Source organism: Python bivittatus, unplaced genomic scaffold (assembly GCF_059951505.1).
Source record: "Python bivittatus isolate LINGU-HERP-01145 unplaced genomic scaffold, Pbiv_v1 ctg000520_np1212, whole genome shotgun sequence".
NCBI classification, from domain to species: domain Eukaryota; kingdom Metazoa; phylum Chordata; class Lepidosauria; order Squamata; family Pythonidae; genus Python; species Python bivittatus.
Window position 1 is genome coordinate 3,917,455 of NW_028277080.1, and position 16,810 is coordinate 3,934,264.

Here is a 16,810-nt window from a genome sequence, read left to right on the forward strand (position 1 = left end):
GCAGCAATTAAAGTGGCTACAGTGCACTTGCTGTACATGAATGGTCCCTATTGTAAGGACTGCTGCATTCAGCGCTGAAAAAAACCCTTGCGAGACACAGGCTCTGCCGAAAGTTAGTTTATTCAGGCGTAATGCATAGCGGTTACAAAGCCAGGATTGGCTTGGCGCAGTTCCTTACAGTGTTTTATAGGGTTCCCCCCTTGACCTGTAGTACCCCTGGGTTCCATCCCTATCCTTGTCCAGGGTCACCCCTCTCCTTGTCATGATCGCCCTCCCCTCTCCTTAATGGCAGATTCAGTCAGGTTTCATTGTCTTCATGATCTTCATCTTTTGTCCGCGTTGTCAGTGTACTCGTGGGGCTTTTCTCGTGCGGATGAAAATGGGGTTTCTTAAGTCAGGTTTCAACTGGTCGCTGATTGCCTCCAGATCACTGTGTTCCCAAAATATTGTAATCGGCATTGCCTGGGGCATCTGGGGAGCTGCCTGCGCTACAATGTTGCCGGTTCCAATTTACTCTCAGCCATGAGTTAATTGCCGGCAATTAGCTTGCGGTTTGCCTTGTTTTCCTTCCGTGACCGCCTATGCCTGAGGTGGTGAAATTGATTAGTGGTGGTGAAACTGAACAGTGGCACTGGCTGTACTAGGCTGAATCTGACACCTATGAGATAAAATTGTAACAGGAAGCTTATCTGGATAAAAGAAATAGAGTAGAAGTAAAACTAAATTTACTTGTATCTGGGACATTGTTTCCCTGGATTTTATTTCTGATCTTCCAACTGTAGAAGTCTACAAGGCCATTTTGGTGGTAATGAATTTATTTACCAAGATGACTCATTTTATTTCCTTGCATGAGATTACCATCAGCTCAGGAGACTGCTCAGCTTTTTCTAGATCATGTTTTTCAGTACATGGGCTTAGTCAATCATGTGATCTCACATTCTGGCTCTCAGTTTACACCCGTTTTGGAAAGCCCTTTTCCAATTACTGGACATTCATATTCGTCATTCTGTCATCATCTGGCACTGAATGGACAATCAGAGAAGACGAATGCATTACTTGAGCAGAATTCACACTGCTGTCTCTTACCAGTGGGACAATTGGACTAAATTATTGTCTTTTGCTGAATTTCAAAAGAATAACTCACTGTATTCCTCTGTCACATCCCTTTCATGTGGTCTATAGCTACCATTCTCATGTGTTGCTCTCCAAGGCTTCTGCCTTGAGCTTCTGACTTTGTCCAGGAGAAACAGGCTGCTCAGCTCCTTTTAAAGGAATAGTTAGATCTGACCAATGTTGTATACAGGTATGCCATAGATGCAAATAGACATATCACATAAAGATCAAGGTTTGGGATTTGGTGTCACTTTCCACTAGATTTGTACCTTCCTTCAAGAAGCTGGGTTCAAAATGTATTGGTTCTTTCCCAGATACACATCAGGTTAACCCAGTGGCCTTCCATCTACAGTTGTCTGCTTCAATGAAGATTCATCTGGTATTTCACTGGTCACTCCTTGTTTGTGCTACAATGTCCCTTGTGTTTGGCTCCTGATTCCCCCTTCCCACTCCCCTCCCCCCCAGTTCTAGTATAAATGGAATGTTTTTTTGGATTCTAGACACATGAGGGGATGCTTAAAATATCTTATTCACTGGGTTACCCTGAATTGAATCAGTCATGGAAGAGGGTAATAAATGTCCTTGCACCACAATTTGTCTGCCAATACTATCTGAAATTCCCACAGAATACCCATCCCCACGACCTGCTGCCACTATCAAATACAGCAAACCCTAGGACAACAGAAGCTCTTAGCTTCCTTCAAAGGTAGAGCTCTGATGGCAGTTACTGTGCAACAGGAGGAAAAAGGGCATTTTCTAGCTCCATCTAATTCCTCTCTGCCATACACCTCTGCTGATCTTGGTAAGGCCCACTGTCAAGCAAAGTTGGAGAGAGTGATTCTGTGTCTGTTGCTCTTGACAAATTGCCTGGTCTATCTTCATGCACAAGAGGAGGGAGTGATTCTGATGTGGGAGGTGGTATGAAGGAATGTAGAGCTGACCTTGGGGATAGAGAAGGAATAAGTGAACCTTTATGGTGGGACTTTGAGAAAAAGATTACTGAGTCCTGAGAAAGAGGAAAGCATGAAGGGAAAAAATCAAAATAACCCTACCTTGATTTTATTTAGTATAAGATGGGCAGAGAGAAACTTGAACAGGCTTTCAAAATTTGTTATTCTATCTTATAAAGAGCATTCCTGGAATTCCTGTATGCCTGTTTCTTGATCTTGATCAAAGCGCTGACAAGTGGGAATGAATTATTTATGTGTATGTAGTAAAGCAACAAGAATGAAGATTGAAAGTTGAAAGTTGAATCTTTTCTGCACTCTTTGTAAAGTTGCTTGCATGAGGAAGTAATAGCATGATGGACATGTATGCATGTTAAAAATATCAGGAAAGGAGTTGTTTTTGGAACCTTTATTCGCTGTGTTAGATTATCCTAACTAAATGGAAAGGCAGGGCATAAATCAAATCAATAAATAATGTAGTTTGGTCTTACTTCCAGAGCATTTCATAAGCTGCAGAGGATCCTAGCGTATCCTCCAGGGCACATTCCTACGGTGCTGGGTCTCAGTGCCTTTCTAGGTCTCACCATTGTCCCTTCATCTGGGAGTGCTCCTTGAAACATACCTAATGCCATTCTGTGCCTAGTAGACTGCTTCTGATCTCACTGAAGAATCCCAGTCTTTCTGGAAACATAGCTTGAAAGTATATACAAGGAATCAGAGCAATAACAGTCCTCCCAACCCCCATCTTTGGCCATCCAGAAAGCCTCACATGTTTTCCCTCACAAAGGATTCATTACTAAAAATTGTAATTCACACACCTTTATTGAAAGATTTTTCTCAAACTAGAAGTATAAAGGGAACCCTGAATTCTTTTTGACAAAGCACAGCAGAATTAAGGCACCTTGACTAAATTTGGTTATTTCATTTACAAGGTTTCTTGCATAGGTAACATAGAAATATGGAAGAAAAAGCAAATAAACTAGTTATTAAAAATGACAATTTACAAACAATCCATGTTAATAATGATTAATAGCAAAGTATTATAGATAAGCATTTTCAACTCAATTCTAAATTTTATATTACTTCCCAACAGAAGTAATTATTCAAATAAGATTGCTTTTTGTTTTTAAGGCAAATGTTTCATAAACCTTATAGTTGTCTTCTGTACATAAAGGATATGATGGAGATACATACATATACATATACATATACATATATATTCTATTCAGGATATTTAATACAATGGCTCAGGAATAAGACCCACCAAAATCAATGGAGCTTACCTGTGTTTGCATACTTCCAGAACATCTACTGTTATCAGTTATTCATAGAAAACAGATAAATTCTGAATTAATTCCTTCTAAAACCTAAAATTTTGTGAGATTTTATTGGATAGTGAGTACTATGCGCAATTCCTAATGTGATCACATGATTTTCCTTGTTAAATTTTTTTATTTTGTTTTACATTTTTCAAAGTTTTTTCAGTTCTCTTTCTGTGGACTCTGCCTTCTTGTGCCAGGACGGACAAGCCTTGTTCTTCTCCGTAGTGATCCTGTTAATCCAAAAATAAGTCAAATAAGGTTATTTTGTTTATTGTGTTTATCAGTTAAATATTCATAAAAATATAGCAAAAAATACATAATCATTATTATTACTATTGCTTAAAATAAAAACATGATTATAATAAAAATAATAATTCACATAAAAAATTAGGACACGTAGCAGTTCAAAAGTAGGTATTCTTCCATCAATATCCATCATCAAGAAGAATCAGCAAGCAAAGAATGTGGATTCAGAACTGTTAACTTTTTCTTTAGTGCTTTATTGTTTCATTCTTTGATAGTATGTGCTGAAGCCAGTATACTCCAAGTTCATAAACTGTGTAAATGGCTTTAACAAATTTCTCTCTAAATATTTAATAGTATTATATTTTATAAATTAATTCACATGAAGAATCTCACCACCATTTTTGAACTAGAACACATTTAAACATTTTAGTTAAGCACAGTTAGAAATAATTGCTGTATTGAACATGTGTTAATGTTAGAAACCTCTTTACCTTGTGTCTTTCTAGATGATTGTACTTTTCTTACTGGGATGTCTAAAAGAAAAGTTGAAACCAATATCATCTATTGTAACCATTTGATGAATAATAGTAACACAGACTCAAAAGTTCAATTTTCTGACTATACAGTATAAGGGAAAAAGTTCAAGCAACATTTAATCATGTTACACATCCACATCCACAACCTACATTTGGTAACATATATCACAACAGGGAGCTCTGGGCCAACAAGTACGAACACAAGCTGGGATCTAAAGAACCACAGTAACTATTGTATACAGTAAACATTTTACATGGAAATCTGGTGTTTAAGGAACATAAACACACCACCACCATCATCATCCTTAGGAACACAACAGTAAATGATTAGTTCTCTGGATTCTGCCAACGGTGCTAAAAATTTTGAGTCAGCATTTCAACCAGACAAAATTTAAGATGTTTATTTAATCCAGATTTAAAAGATTTAATCCATACTTTGGAAAAAGATAAAATATGAAAACAATGCTTTTAATTACCAAATAAATAAATGAATTTATTGCAGGATACATATTGAAGCATTACATCAGTATAGCTATATGACACACACACACAATGTGAAACTATTTCTAGAGTCTTTCACTTGGAGTAGGTGAGAACATAGGGAAGTTTCAAACATTTTTTATCATTCTAGTCAACAATCTTGTCAGAAATACTGTTTTCTCTAGCTCTCACCATAACCACTTTCCACACAAATAATTAATGCAACCATTGGATACAAGGATTATTCCATTTATTATATGACTAACCTTCCAGATGAATTTTCTTTATTTCTGTTTCAATAATCTGTGGCTCTCCCTCAATTCTTTTAGTAACTTTAGTGTACTCAGATCCAGCTATGATAAGCATTAAAAACAATGGTTAATATATGGAGAATATTTTTGACAAAAGAATGATGCAGGCATGAAATGCTGAAATCTTAAGGAGCTGTAGATGGATGCAGGTGTGACAAATTCCTAAACATTTTCTTAGAAGTGACCACTGAGACTTCTATTCTATTCTAGGGCTGGTAATTAAGCATAGAGTTTGGTGTAGTGGTTAAGCTGGAAATCAGGAGACTGTGAGTTCTAGTTCTGCCTTAGGCTCAAAGCCAACTGGGGGACCTTGGGCCAGTCACTCTCCCTCAGCCCTAGGAAGCAGGCAAGGGCAAACCACTTCTGAAAAACCTTGCCAAGAAAACTGCAGGGACTAGTCCAGGCAGTTTCCAAGAGTCAACGCTGACTTGAAGGCACAAAAACAACCCCCCCAAAAAAGCATGCCCATGATCTGGCATATTCATAAAATATGCAAGGAGTACACAGGTTCTTCTCACAGTTTGCAAAGTTTATGTTGTGATACACAAAGAATAATTTGTTGCATGGTATTTTGGCCTGAAAAATTCTGGATACTATATCAAATGTCTATAGGACATTGCTATAATTATTGCAGCATCTGGGCCAAATGAGATTCTAAACTGCTGCATGAATCTCTAATTAGAAATACAGACTTGAGTTGCATAAAAGAGGAAAGCTTCTAGATGGCAGCAAAAATTCTACCTATGACTTAGGTAGGGAAGTCTGAAATCTTTTACATGCAAAGCATGAATGCAGCCATTAAGGAATAGAGTCTGGGATTGGATTTGTGGTACATTAGAGATTGTTTTGTTGATTTTTGTATTTTATAGCATAATGAGTTTGAATAAGCTATAACAATCATTGTAAGCTATAACAATCATTTCAGTACATGAAAATGGAATTATTAGCAGGAGCATTTTAGTAATGGGGGGAGGCAGACAGTGCAGTTATATTAAAATCTGTCTGTTAATAGATTCATAGCCTGCAGCCTAGACTGTTTTTAGTTCTCCAGATGCAACAAGAATTTATTCACACATTTAAATGCAGAATTGTCATTAATCTGTGGAATCCCATGTGTTTTGGTACTTAAGACTCTTAAAAAACCAGTATCATACATATACATTACATAATGATTCATTCTTGTCCTATCCTACTGGAAAGACATACTGACATTCTCTTGCCCTAGTAAAGATCAGGGGGTGGAAGCAGAGGAATACTGTCATTGTTATGTTACAACTCATAATTCACTATTGGCTTCATTACTTAGGTCTGGTCAATTTATGGTAAATGTTTATTACAGGAAAAAAACAAGGACATTTTCATCAATGGACTTTTTCTTTAGGCAGTGGCAAGGAAAGTAAATTAATGATTTGGAAGATATACTGTATCTGAACATGTTTGTTTCTATGACTATATCTTTGTTAATAGATTTAGTTTTGCAACTAAAACGTTGCATTGTTTATAATTCTGGTCTATTGATGGTTACATGTAGATGATTAGCCATTTCAACTTTTTAAATTTAAGAAGTTACGTGCTATACATATGCACATACACTGTGTGTTTAAAAATGTAATTTAATGCTGCAAACCACCAGGAATCTTGAGAGACGGAAAGTATATAAAGAATTTTAATTTATAAATAAATAATGAATGTTATACACTACTTTATGAATGAAGTAATCATTATAGATTTAAAAGTTGCAGTTCACTTAGTTATTAGTTGGTATAACTAAGACTTAAGATGAAGAGACTGAACCTCATTTCTGGCACCCTTATATGGCTAATATTCTCAGATGCAGAATACTAACGAAGCTGACAATGAAATGGAGGTGAAATCCTCCTTGTATGCCTGGCTGGGAATGGAGCAGTATGTACTATCACAGCATCCTTTGAGAGGCAATAATACCAAATCTTTGCTGTGAGTTGGAAACCCATTACTCAAAACATGGGGTTCTCATAATTTCAAAGTAGCTTCCTCTGGAGTTAGTCCACATGTTTTCAGGATATATGCATGAATCATTCTTCAGTTTTGTAAATCATTCTTCATTCACATACAGTCTTTGGGTCACCTAACAGTTTTCATGGTACTGCTATGTATATCTGGCAGCAACCCTTGGTGCTGCCCCAGCTGTACTGAGCATTGCCCTGAAGGCCTTGGCTTTGTTGAGCCATGGTGCCAAGGCATAACAGCACTGTGTTTATTGCAATGAGCTGTTATAAATGAAAGGACTGGAACCTTGAAGCTCCTCTCATTAATTAGCTGGGAAAAAAAGCTGATATCAACATGCTCAGTATTAAGAGGTACTTTACATATGCAAAGAATTATAATTAAGGTTTAAAGCATAGAAGGTGCTTTGATTGAAAAGAATGTTAAACATGCCTTTGTTAACTTATGAGCAATGAATATTCACTGTTAATTAGTAATGCAAAAGATTTGGATTTTTTCCAATGTTTTTGTAAATATTTCTCGGAGTTCCAAATGTATTGTGTTATATGAGAAAAAAATATTCAGTGCTCACCTGAAACTGTTTAAAGACTGAGCATACACAGAAACTTTATTTTCCCTCAGTATGGGTTTGTGGAAGTAAACAGAATATCCAAATATCTTGTTTTCATATGCAATCCTTGAAGTTTGGTCCATAGATTTTTTATTTACTTGAATCAGTCTTTAAAAAGTTAAGAGATCAGTCTGTCAACTCTTAAAGCTCATTATGATGAAGATAGTTTTCTTGTACTCACTAACCTCCCTGAAGGAGTCGTTTGATTTCTTCATCTTCCAGTAAATGACCATCACCTTCAATGAGTTTGGTCACCTTGGTAACCTCTGACAGGACATATATTTATGGCATGAAATTATTTTATAGGACAACATGGAAGAAATATAACTATAGCAAATGTACTAAACTTATTTTATAATTATTTCATTTATTACAAGAAATCAGTATTTGGCTAAATACTGTATTTGGTTTTAGTACAGAGATACTAACTTTGAAGTAAATTCAACTGAAGATAATTGACTTCTGTAAAACTTGATAGCAAGACTATTTGAATATCTCTATTGAATGCTGAAATGTTTATGTTATAAAGATTTCCATTCTGAAACTGCCAACATTCAGTATAGTAAGTGATGTTAAGAAATTGCTTTTGTATTTTCTAATCTTATTTTTTAATTTTTTTTTCATTAAAGTTTAAAAATACGGAGATAAAAAACTAATGGAAACTAAGAAAAATATTAAAAGAAAAAAAAAGAAAGAATAAAAAGCACCAAAGGAAAAGAAGAAAAAAAGGGGGGAGGGAGGGAAAAAAACAAATATATAAAGAAAAAAGAATATATAAAGAAATGACTTCCCCCTTCAGCAATACAATTTCAGTAACTTATCACCTTCTCTAACATTTCAACCAAAGATTTCTCCATCCCGTATCTCATCTTTTATCTATCAGTAAATAATAAAACCTCATCATTCAATCTTAATCACCAGAAGTCTATTAAGAGTTACCAGAAATAACAATCTATATAAAACATTAAACAAATAAATCAATTTCATTTCGTTTCCTTTACTATACACGGTAACTTAACTACTACAACAACAAAAATCTCTTCTACCCATATTTTATCTTATAAGCAAACCTTATAAAAGCTCGTTGTTCAAACTTAATAAAAAAAAATTCAATTAAGAGCTACCAGAAAATCTTAATCTTTAAACCCTTCAAATAATATCCCACAAATTAATTTCTTATCATTTTTTCTTAGTCTCCTCCCAGAAATTCCTTCACAAGTCCAACATAAAAAAGTTATCCAAGTCACTCTTCTGCATTCAAATCCACACATCCGAGTCACTCTTCTAATCTTATTATTTATAAACTGTACATATCATATGGGCCAGGCAGTATATAAGTACCATAAAATAAACAAACAAACAAATTAAACATGCTTAAACTTCCTTATTATTGCCTGAATCCTTTTAAATTGAGTTTAGAATTCAGGTGCTATTCTATGTGTACTATTCAGTTTTCATAAACTCAAATAATGAGTATGCTTCAACACAATCCATAGATCTTCTCAGACAAGCTGATACTAACCTTCCTGTAGCAATTTCTTAAGAGTCTCTTCATCATCTGCTTCTCCACCAGCAGTGATTCGGGTATATTTCAGTTCAGGGCCTGAAAAGGATTCAGAAATTTTTACTTGGAAGTCCTACAATTTCTTTTTTGTACTCTTAATGTTACATTGTGATTATCAGGATCTTCCTTAATGTCATATGATTATAATATAACATAAGATGATATGATAATATGTTTGGTAGTTGGCATGTCATATGCAGAAAGAAAACAGTGAGGCTTGAGAAGATAGATGAACATCTGTGACAACTAAGTAAATGAACTGGAGAAAGAAGTCCACACAGAATTCATTATCATATTTTTTATAAAAGATTAATCTTCTATTGACTTCACTGGGATTTGAATGTGCTGTTTGAAACTATAAATATAATAAGTGTGCAATAAAATAAAAACCAGTACTTAAGTGGAGCACATAGACGTAATGAAAACTTTGAGCATAAAAGTAGATCTTTTTGTACAGAGAGTACAGGTCTCATCCAAGATATTTTAATTGGATGATTGAAGTTTTTTCTCTTAAGAGTTTTCTTAAGAAACTATGACTGTACAGCAGAGAGACTATTTTTGTTGCCAAAACTAAACATAAATGCCCTAAAATCAGAACTTATAGGAAAATTTAAAATAGCGCATATTATTCCCCCCAGGTCAGTATAAAATTTGAATTTTTAAGTCTGAACATATGTTAAGTGAATTTTACCTTGAATAATTCTTTCTTCAGTCACCTCTTTTTCAGTTACTTCCACAGGATGCCCATCAATTATTTTTGTGTATTTTTTTATTTTAGGCTCTATAAAAAATGTTTTTAAATGGTTAGAGACAAGATCATTCCAATGCACTGGACTGTTTTTGTATTTTACATTTGGAATGTGGGACAGATGTTAGAAATAGTTAATTCAAAGGTTTTCACTAGATTATAGAGATACTACAATGTCATGAAAAAAGACTAAAAGCATGCCAGTTTTGCCAAAGCCAAATACTCACAATCTCAAACTGAAAATTATTGGGTTTTTTTTTTAACTGAATAAAAATATTTAGAGTTATTTTAAAACTTATATTGAATTTTTTGCTTGTTGGCTTATAATTTTATTGACAGCTCTATATAATAAGAATATCATGTTTCTCAATATTTCTGCAGTTGGAGTCATAAAAATGTACCAAACATTGAATAATTAAGAAATTAATAGAATTGGCAAACTGTTATTTGTACATTTCATCTTAGGTCTACAGTTCAGTAACATTTTAGCATGCAATGCAAAAAGTGGTTTCTTTTATTTGCATTAATAAGAAAGAAATGAAAGGTAAATATTTAATTTTGTGATGCAATATATATGATTAAAACATGCTAAAAGCAAATCTATAGCTCCAAGACTCTTGATCTTCCCACTTGCATCTAAACTCTGGATCTGTTATTTGGAACTCTTTTCCAAATCATTCTAGTTAGTACTGCCCAGACCACAAAATATATTCACCTCCACGAATCACTTTAGTTATTGTCTCTCCTTCCCTGACCAGCTTAAATTCTGGCTCCCCTTCAATCACTTTGGTGAACTTTGTAATGGATGGCACTGCAAAGCATTGTTAAAACATCATGAAATGTGTTATGAAAATGATGTACATTTTATATAAGTTTCAAAATATCTGAGAGGAAAATATTCCTTAAACTGCAGAGCCTATTCTCAAGCTTCTGAGCTTAGCAGAATGTATTCAGCTTGATGCCAGCATACCATGATAGGAGTATAGCATTAAAGACTTTGACCTGAGGTTCCAAACTGGGTAGCCAGATTTGCAATATAAAAAGTTATTGACATATATTTTAACATACATTGGTATTTATTTATTCTGATATAATGTATATTATGTAAGCAAAAATATCATAGATGTCTGTTAGCAAGCAAGCATGGGCAGATTCAGAAATTCACAGCTCTTTGATATAAATATAACAAATAATAATTCCCACTTGCCATTTTGACCTTTGACCTTTTTAGTTATTTGTTTGTCATTTGTTTATAAGCCATCTCAAATGTCCAAGCAACTCTAGGCAATGTACAACATTTTAAAACAATAAAACAAGCAGAAAACAGTAATGAACAACAACAACAAAACAATATATATTACTATCGTAGGGAAGGAAATATTGCTCCCATTTAGGTTTCTGTTGCCTTTTGGGTAAGCACTGCTCATATGATGGGGTGATATTACCACTAAGCACAGCATCTCTTCTGTCCCCAAACTCAAATTAAGTACAGGAACTCTGCTTTGAGAACCTATTCAAAAATGTAGATTCACCCTTCCTCTCCGGCTATGTGGTTTTTCTGCAGTATTGAGTAAATTTACAGATTTCGTGAAAGTCCTTATTAAAACATAATTGATTATAGGAACAAACTGTCACTGAAAGCTATTCCAATAAAGCTTGTTATTTTCAATGGGGATACTGGAGAGGTTGCTATTTGTTCTCTTTCACACAGCTTACCTTCAATCTCCTTTCGAACTGTGGACCCACCAACTACTCTTGTAATTTTTTTAACATCTGTGGGAAGAAATAGATTTGTTCACTTGTGGATTGCCTCTTAACCTTAACACATTTAACCTAACTAATTTTGCTATGATTTTATCTTCCTTTATTGAAAGTGTACAGAATATGAGAAGAAAAAAAATATCAAAGTTTTATTTAAAATTTCCATTATGCTCTTTCTTACCCTAAAGTTTAGGAAAAAAAACTGAAGGCTTTCTTTTCCACAAATGATCAGAATATGTCCAGCACATTTCCACAGTTGACTTGAAGTTTGCACATATATTCTACCCTCTCTGGTAGAAGCCCTCCCTTGACCTAGCTTTTTTTAACTTTTGATCAATCTCCAGCCTTCCCTTTTTAGGGAAGGTAGATGAGAAGGTGGCAATGACTGAGTTCCAGAGTCTCAGAAGAAACAGATTATCTGGATTCCTGCCAGTCAGGATTCAGACCCAATCATGGACAGAAAGCTTCATCTGGACATTGATGAGGAAGTGTGCCTCTCTTGGTCCTATCAGACCACTTGACAGCATTTGAAACCATTAACTATGGTATCTTGTTGACTCCCCAGAAAAGCTGGAAGTTTGAGGTACTGTGCTTCTGCTCCTATCTAAATGGTGAGTTTCAGTCTGCAATCATGGGCGGTGGGGGTAGGGAAGTACTCAAAGCCATGGTTGCTCCAATGCAGGATATTACAAGGCCCAGTGCTCTTCCCTATATTATTTAACATCTATATGAAGTCACTGGGAGAGGTCTGGCAGATTAGAGTGAAATGTCATCAATATAAGGATAACACTCAATTATACATTGCTACTCCAGGCCAGTTTGGTGTAGAAATTGGAAGACCATGAGTCCCATATTAGGCACAAAGCCAGCTGGGTGAGTTGGGGCTCTCTCAGCCCTAGGAAGAAGGCAAGGACAAACCACTTCTGAAATCTTGCCAAGAAAACTGCAGGGACTTCTCCAAGCAGTGCCAGGAATCAATACTGACCTGAAGGCACCCTCTCCCTCCCCCCCAAAAAACTCTAGGCAGACTGATGATGCCATGAAAAGCTTGAATGAGTACAGGTAGTCCTCAGTTAATGGCCACAACTGGGACCAGAATCTCGATCGTTGAGTGAACCGGTTGTTAAGTGAGATGCCCATGTGACTGTTTTGCTCAACGACTGCAATCTGGGCACTCCCAGTTGCGGTCGTTAAGCAAACTCCCAGGTCATTAAGCGGACAGAGTGAAAGGGCTGCCTGCTAAAGGATTTGAGGCCCACATGGAGCTGAAATCCTCTCAGCAAGTAGCCTTTTAGCTCTCAAATGCTCCTGTAGCCCACTGAAGGGTTTCCCTTCCCCTCTGTGCACAGAGGGGAAATCCTTTGTGGGGCTGGAGGAACGAAGCTTAAATCTTCAGGATTTGAGCTCCGTTCCTGCAGACCACTGAGAGGTTTCCCCTCCCCTCCATGCACAGCAGGGGGGGGGGAATCTTTCATGGAGCTCCAAGAATAGAGCTCAGATCCTGAAGATTTGAGCTCCATTCCTCCAGCCAACAGGATTTCAGCTCCCCTCCTCCGCCTCCACTTGCAACCTTTCCTGCCAGCTTCCCCACTGACTTTCTGGGGAAGCCAGCAGAGAAGATTGTAAATGGTAATCCCATGATCGCGGGGCACTTGGCAACCAGTCATAAATGCGAGCCATGTGACTGTGGTGGGAGGGCGACACAACATTTTACAATGTCTGGAAATGCTTTACAGGCCATAAAGCACCCTTTCCAAGGCCACTGTAACTTTGAACTGTCATTAAACAGTTGTTAAGCAAGGACTACCTGTATATGGAAACTGTCAAGGTCTGGATTTGAAAAATCTTAAACTGAATCCCTCATAGAACAAGTTGTTTTTTGTCAATAAATATCCAGGAACATCAGGAACTCTAGATGGGATTATGCTTCTCATGAAGGAATTGGTTCATGATCAGGTGTTCCTCCTGGACTCATATGAACTGCTTAAAGCAGCAGGTTGAGGCCATGGCTGGCGTTCTTTTCCCAGCTTCAACTAGTGTGCCAGTTACAACCCTACCTATGCAGTTTGCCATTTAATTCAACATATATTGAGATATTTGGGGAAAATATTATATACAATCCAAGCAATTGTGAAACACAACTTCTGACAGTAATAAATATTTTTTATATTTTTGACCCTCACGAAAGCAAATTAAATTTTTACCACCTGAAATTATACCCTGAACATATGCCATATCATTGCACACTTTTAACAAGCTCTAGTAATTATATTAAGTAATTATCCAAAATAATCAAAATATCATAAGCATATAAGAAAAGCTTATTTTTAGTGCCCACTGCAACACCAGTAATATCTTGTGATTATCTAATAAGAAGAGCAAAAGGTTTAAGAACCAGAGTAGAAATAAAAGGGGTAGTGAGTATCCTTGTCAAGTACAAGCTATGATGTAGCTTAATTGATGTGGAAAGAAATCCAAATTCTAACTATAGGATAAACTCTAGCTGTAGGTCTTTTAATATCAGGTTGTAACCCAAAGCATAAAAGGCAGTGGAAAAACCAAATCTTTTTAAACACACATTTAACCTGTATCATGTAAAAGGCCTTTTCAGCATCCAGCAAGGCTAAAAGAGCTAAATCCAGTTTATTAGCTGCAGTTTCCAAAATGTCAGTCACCAAGTAAACGCTAGAACCCTGTCAGTTTTTTATAAATCCTGATTGAGCTGGATAAATGATAGATGGTACTACATTCAGCAATCTCTTAATTAATGTTGCAGTTAATACCTTGGCAACAACATTGGTCTATAACTTTCACATTTGCTAGAGTGTTCTCTGGTTTTGGTATTATTGTAATAAAATGAAAAAGGGGACTAAAAAAGTAAAATTAACTTTTTACTTTACAGATATTAAAATAAAATCCAATGATAATCTGTATTTATGTGGAATGAAAACTTTTTAAAATTATTACCTCCTTTGGGATCATTCAGAGAATCACTGTGTGATTCCTTTGATATCCTGGCAACTTCTTGGCCAATTTACCGTAAGGAAAGTCAGACTTTCCATTCTGGGAACTGGTAGAAATATCTGGGCATTAATTGTGAAGCAGGTAAATTTTGACTCATATTCACATGGGAAATTGTCATTATTGAGTAATCTTAATCTGAAGACAGACTGGAAATTGTTTTATTGGTAATCCTGGACCAAAAATGGATTAATACCTTGAATCAATGTATGAGTAATGGTTGTTTTAAGGATTAAGACAGACAAACAGGGTTAAGCATGAAAAAAGGTTATGTTTCAAATATAATTCATCTGAATCATCTGCTTGGCAGTATATAAAATTAAAACATGTACTGTATTGTTAAAGCAACATGGCCCAGATGCTTTAACAGTTTCAGAGGAATTTGAATACTTGAACATTTAAGACATGTTGTACTTGAAGTGAAGCCAACAATTCAATTTTATACAAAACTAAAATTGTGATGAAAGGAATAAAAAAAATGGAGGATCCAGTCTTAAAAAAATCAATGTTATAAGAAATATTAAATATACTTCTTATGATGAAGGGATGAAGTTAATTCATCAACAAATCTCCATGTCTATTAGACTTCCCACAGAATATTTTAAAAGGGATGAATATCAGATATTTTTCTGTTAGTGCTGTAACAAATTTGAAGGTTCTCTAATTTATAAGATGTAGTACTGTTCTAACTCTCTTTTGGTCACAGACATCAATACAACCTTGGGGGAAAATACAGTAAGTAAACAGGATGCTGAATTACATTCCAAAAATTACATTCTTGAAGACACTATGAAGAATCCTAGCTTTATCAAGATGGGTTTGGTTAAAAGAATTATTCCCCACAAGTGGAAAAAAAACAACATTCCAATGTCAAAGACTGGACTCAAAGAGATATGTTCTTTGTCTATTTTTAAATGTATTTATATTCTACAAATACAAAGATGGAGAAATATGTTTCTGAATGGACTACCATTGCTTATTTTTATTTTTGTTAATTTCATCATAATTTATCATTTGAAAAAAGACTTATAACCCTACCTAAACCTAAACCAGATGCCTTGACAATAGTAGTTTATGCTCTGACTATCATTCAGCTGGATCTAAAACACACTCTATATGGGACTGTCTTTGGAGATGACGGAAGAAGTGCAGCAAGTCCAAAATGTGGCAGTTAATTACTGATGGGACAATTCTGTCATAGCCATGTAGCACCACTACTAAAGTCATTGCACTGGTTATCAGTAGGCTTCCAGGTCCAATTCAAATTATCTCAGGCACCACCTTCCCTAGGTTGAATCTGTCATTCTGATAAATACATAAAAATATAATGAGAATGTCTGCTTAGAATCTCCACTCTACTGAAGTGAGGACCTGGCCATGGGTCTTCTCTGTTGTGGCCTCTGTGCTTTGGAACTATGAAGGTTCGTGCAGCTTTCCCACTCCTGGCGTTTTATAAAATTATTAAAACAACACTATTCCATCATGCTTTTAAGCAGGATTAAATGTTTATAGCCACCATCTGGGGGATTTCTATTAATTATATGTTTTTTTTTCCATCTTGTATTCTTACTTTGTTGTATGCTGCTACATGGTTTGGGGAAGGTTATAAAAACTGCTGAATAAATAAAAGCTTGCCATATAAAGAAGAGGACTGTTGTTGAATCATCAGCAAGAAACCTTCATCTGGGATGCAGCCAGATTACTAGTCTGGCATCCAAGATGTGTTGGCTGCCCAAGGAAGTAATTACTACTGACTATTTTCTGTGCTTATTTCAGCTGTATTCGTTTAGATTAATTTTTCTAGCCTCACATTACTGAGTAATGATTTCTTACTAGGTGATCAAGGTTAAGAAAGTCTGCAAACAAATAATCTGTTTTATTAAAATATTATGAATTCAACTCAAATTATCTAAAGATCTAGTTTTGAGAGAGCTCCTCCGGAACTAAAAGCATTCCAATAAGACACAACTAGCATCTACATTATGAAACAAGCTCTGGTTCATTCCATGATAAAAATCTAGGAGTATAAGATCCACCTGTGGAACTTCATTGGCCTTATCTAAACTCATTTGAGCTTGTCTTGAGATTATCTCAAGATAGTTTAGAACTGAGGGAATTTGGGCCATAAATGCCATCGTCACTTCCCCATTATTCTTCCTTGCTCC

At 35.6% G+C, this 16,810-nt stretch overlaps 1 protein-coding gene across 2 annotated transcripts in view; it reads right to left on the reverse strand.

Annotated features, from left to right (window-relative positions):
- Positions 1–2,863: 2,863 nt before the first annotated feature.
- The window catches only part of POSTN (periostin), a 62,441-nt gene continuing 48,494 nt past the window's right edge, over positions 2,864–16,810 (reverse strand). The window contains exons 17-24 of one of the 2 annotated variants that reach the window (XM_007438541.4): positions 11,580–11,636; positions 10,579–10,674; positions 9,807–9,896; positions 9,074–9,154; positions 7,737–7,817; positions 4,911–4,997; positions 4,120–4,161; positions 2,864–3,612 (exon numbers count right to left, since the gene is read on the reverse strand). In XM_007438541.4, the coding sequence (XP_007438603.1) occupies positions 3,542–3,612; positions 4,120–4,161; positions 4,911–4,997; positions 7,737–7,817; positions 9,074–9,154; positions 9,807–9,896; positions 10,579–10,674; positions 11,580–11,636 (605 nt within the window). In that variant the 3' untranslated portion in view covers positions 2,864–3,541. The remainder of the gene's footprint in view (positions 3,613–4,119; positions 4,162–4,910; positions 4,998–7,736; positions 7,818–9,073; positions 9,155–9,806; positions 9,897–10,578; positions 10,675–11,579; positions 11,637–16,810) is intronic. The other variant, XM_007438542.4, reaches the window with a different exon arrangement.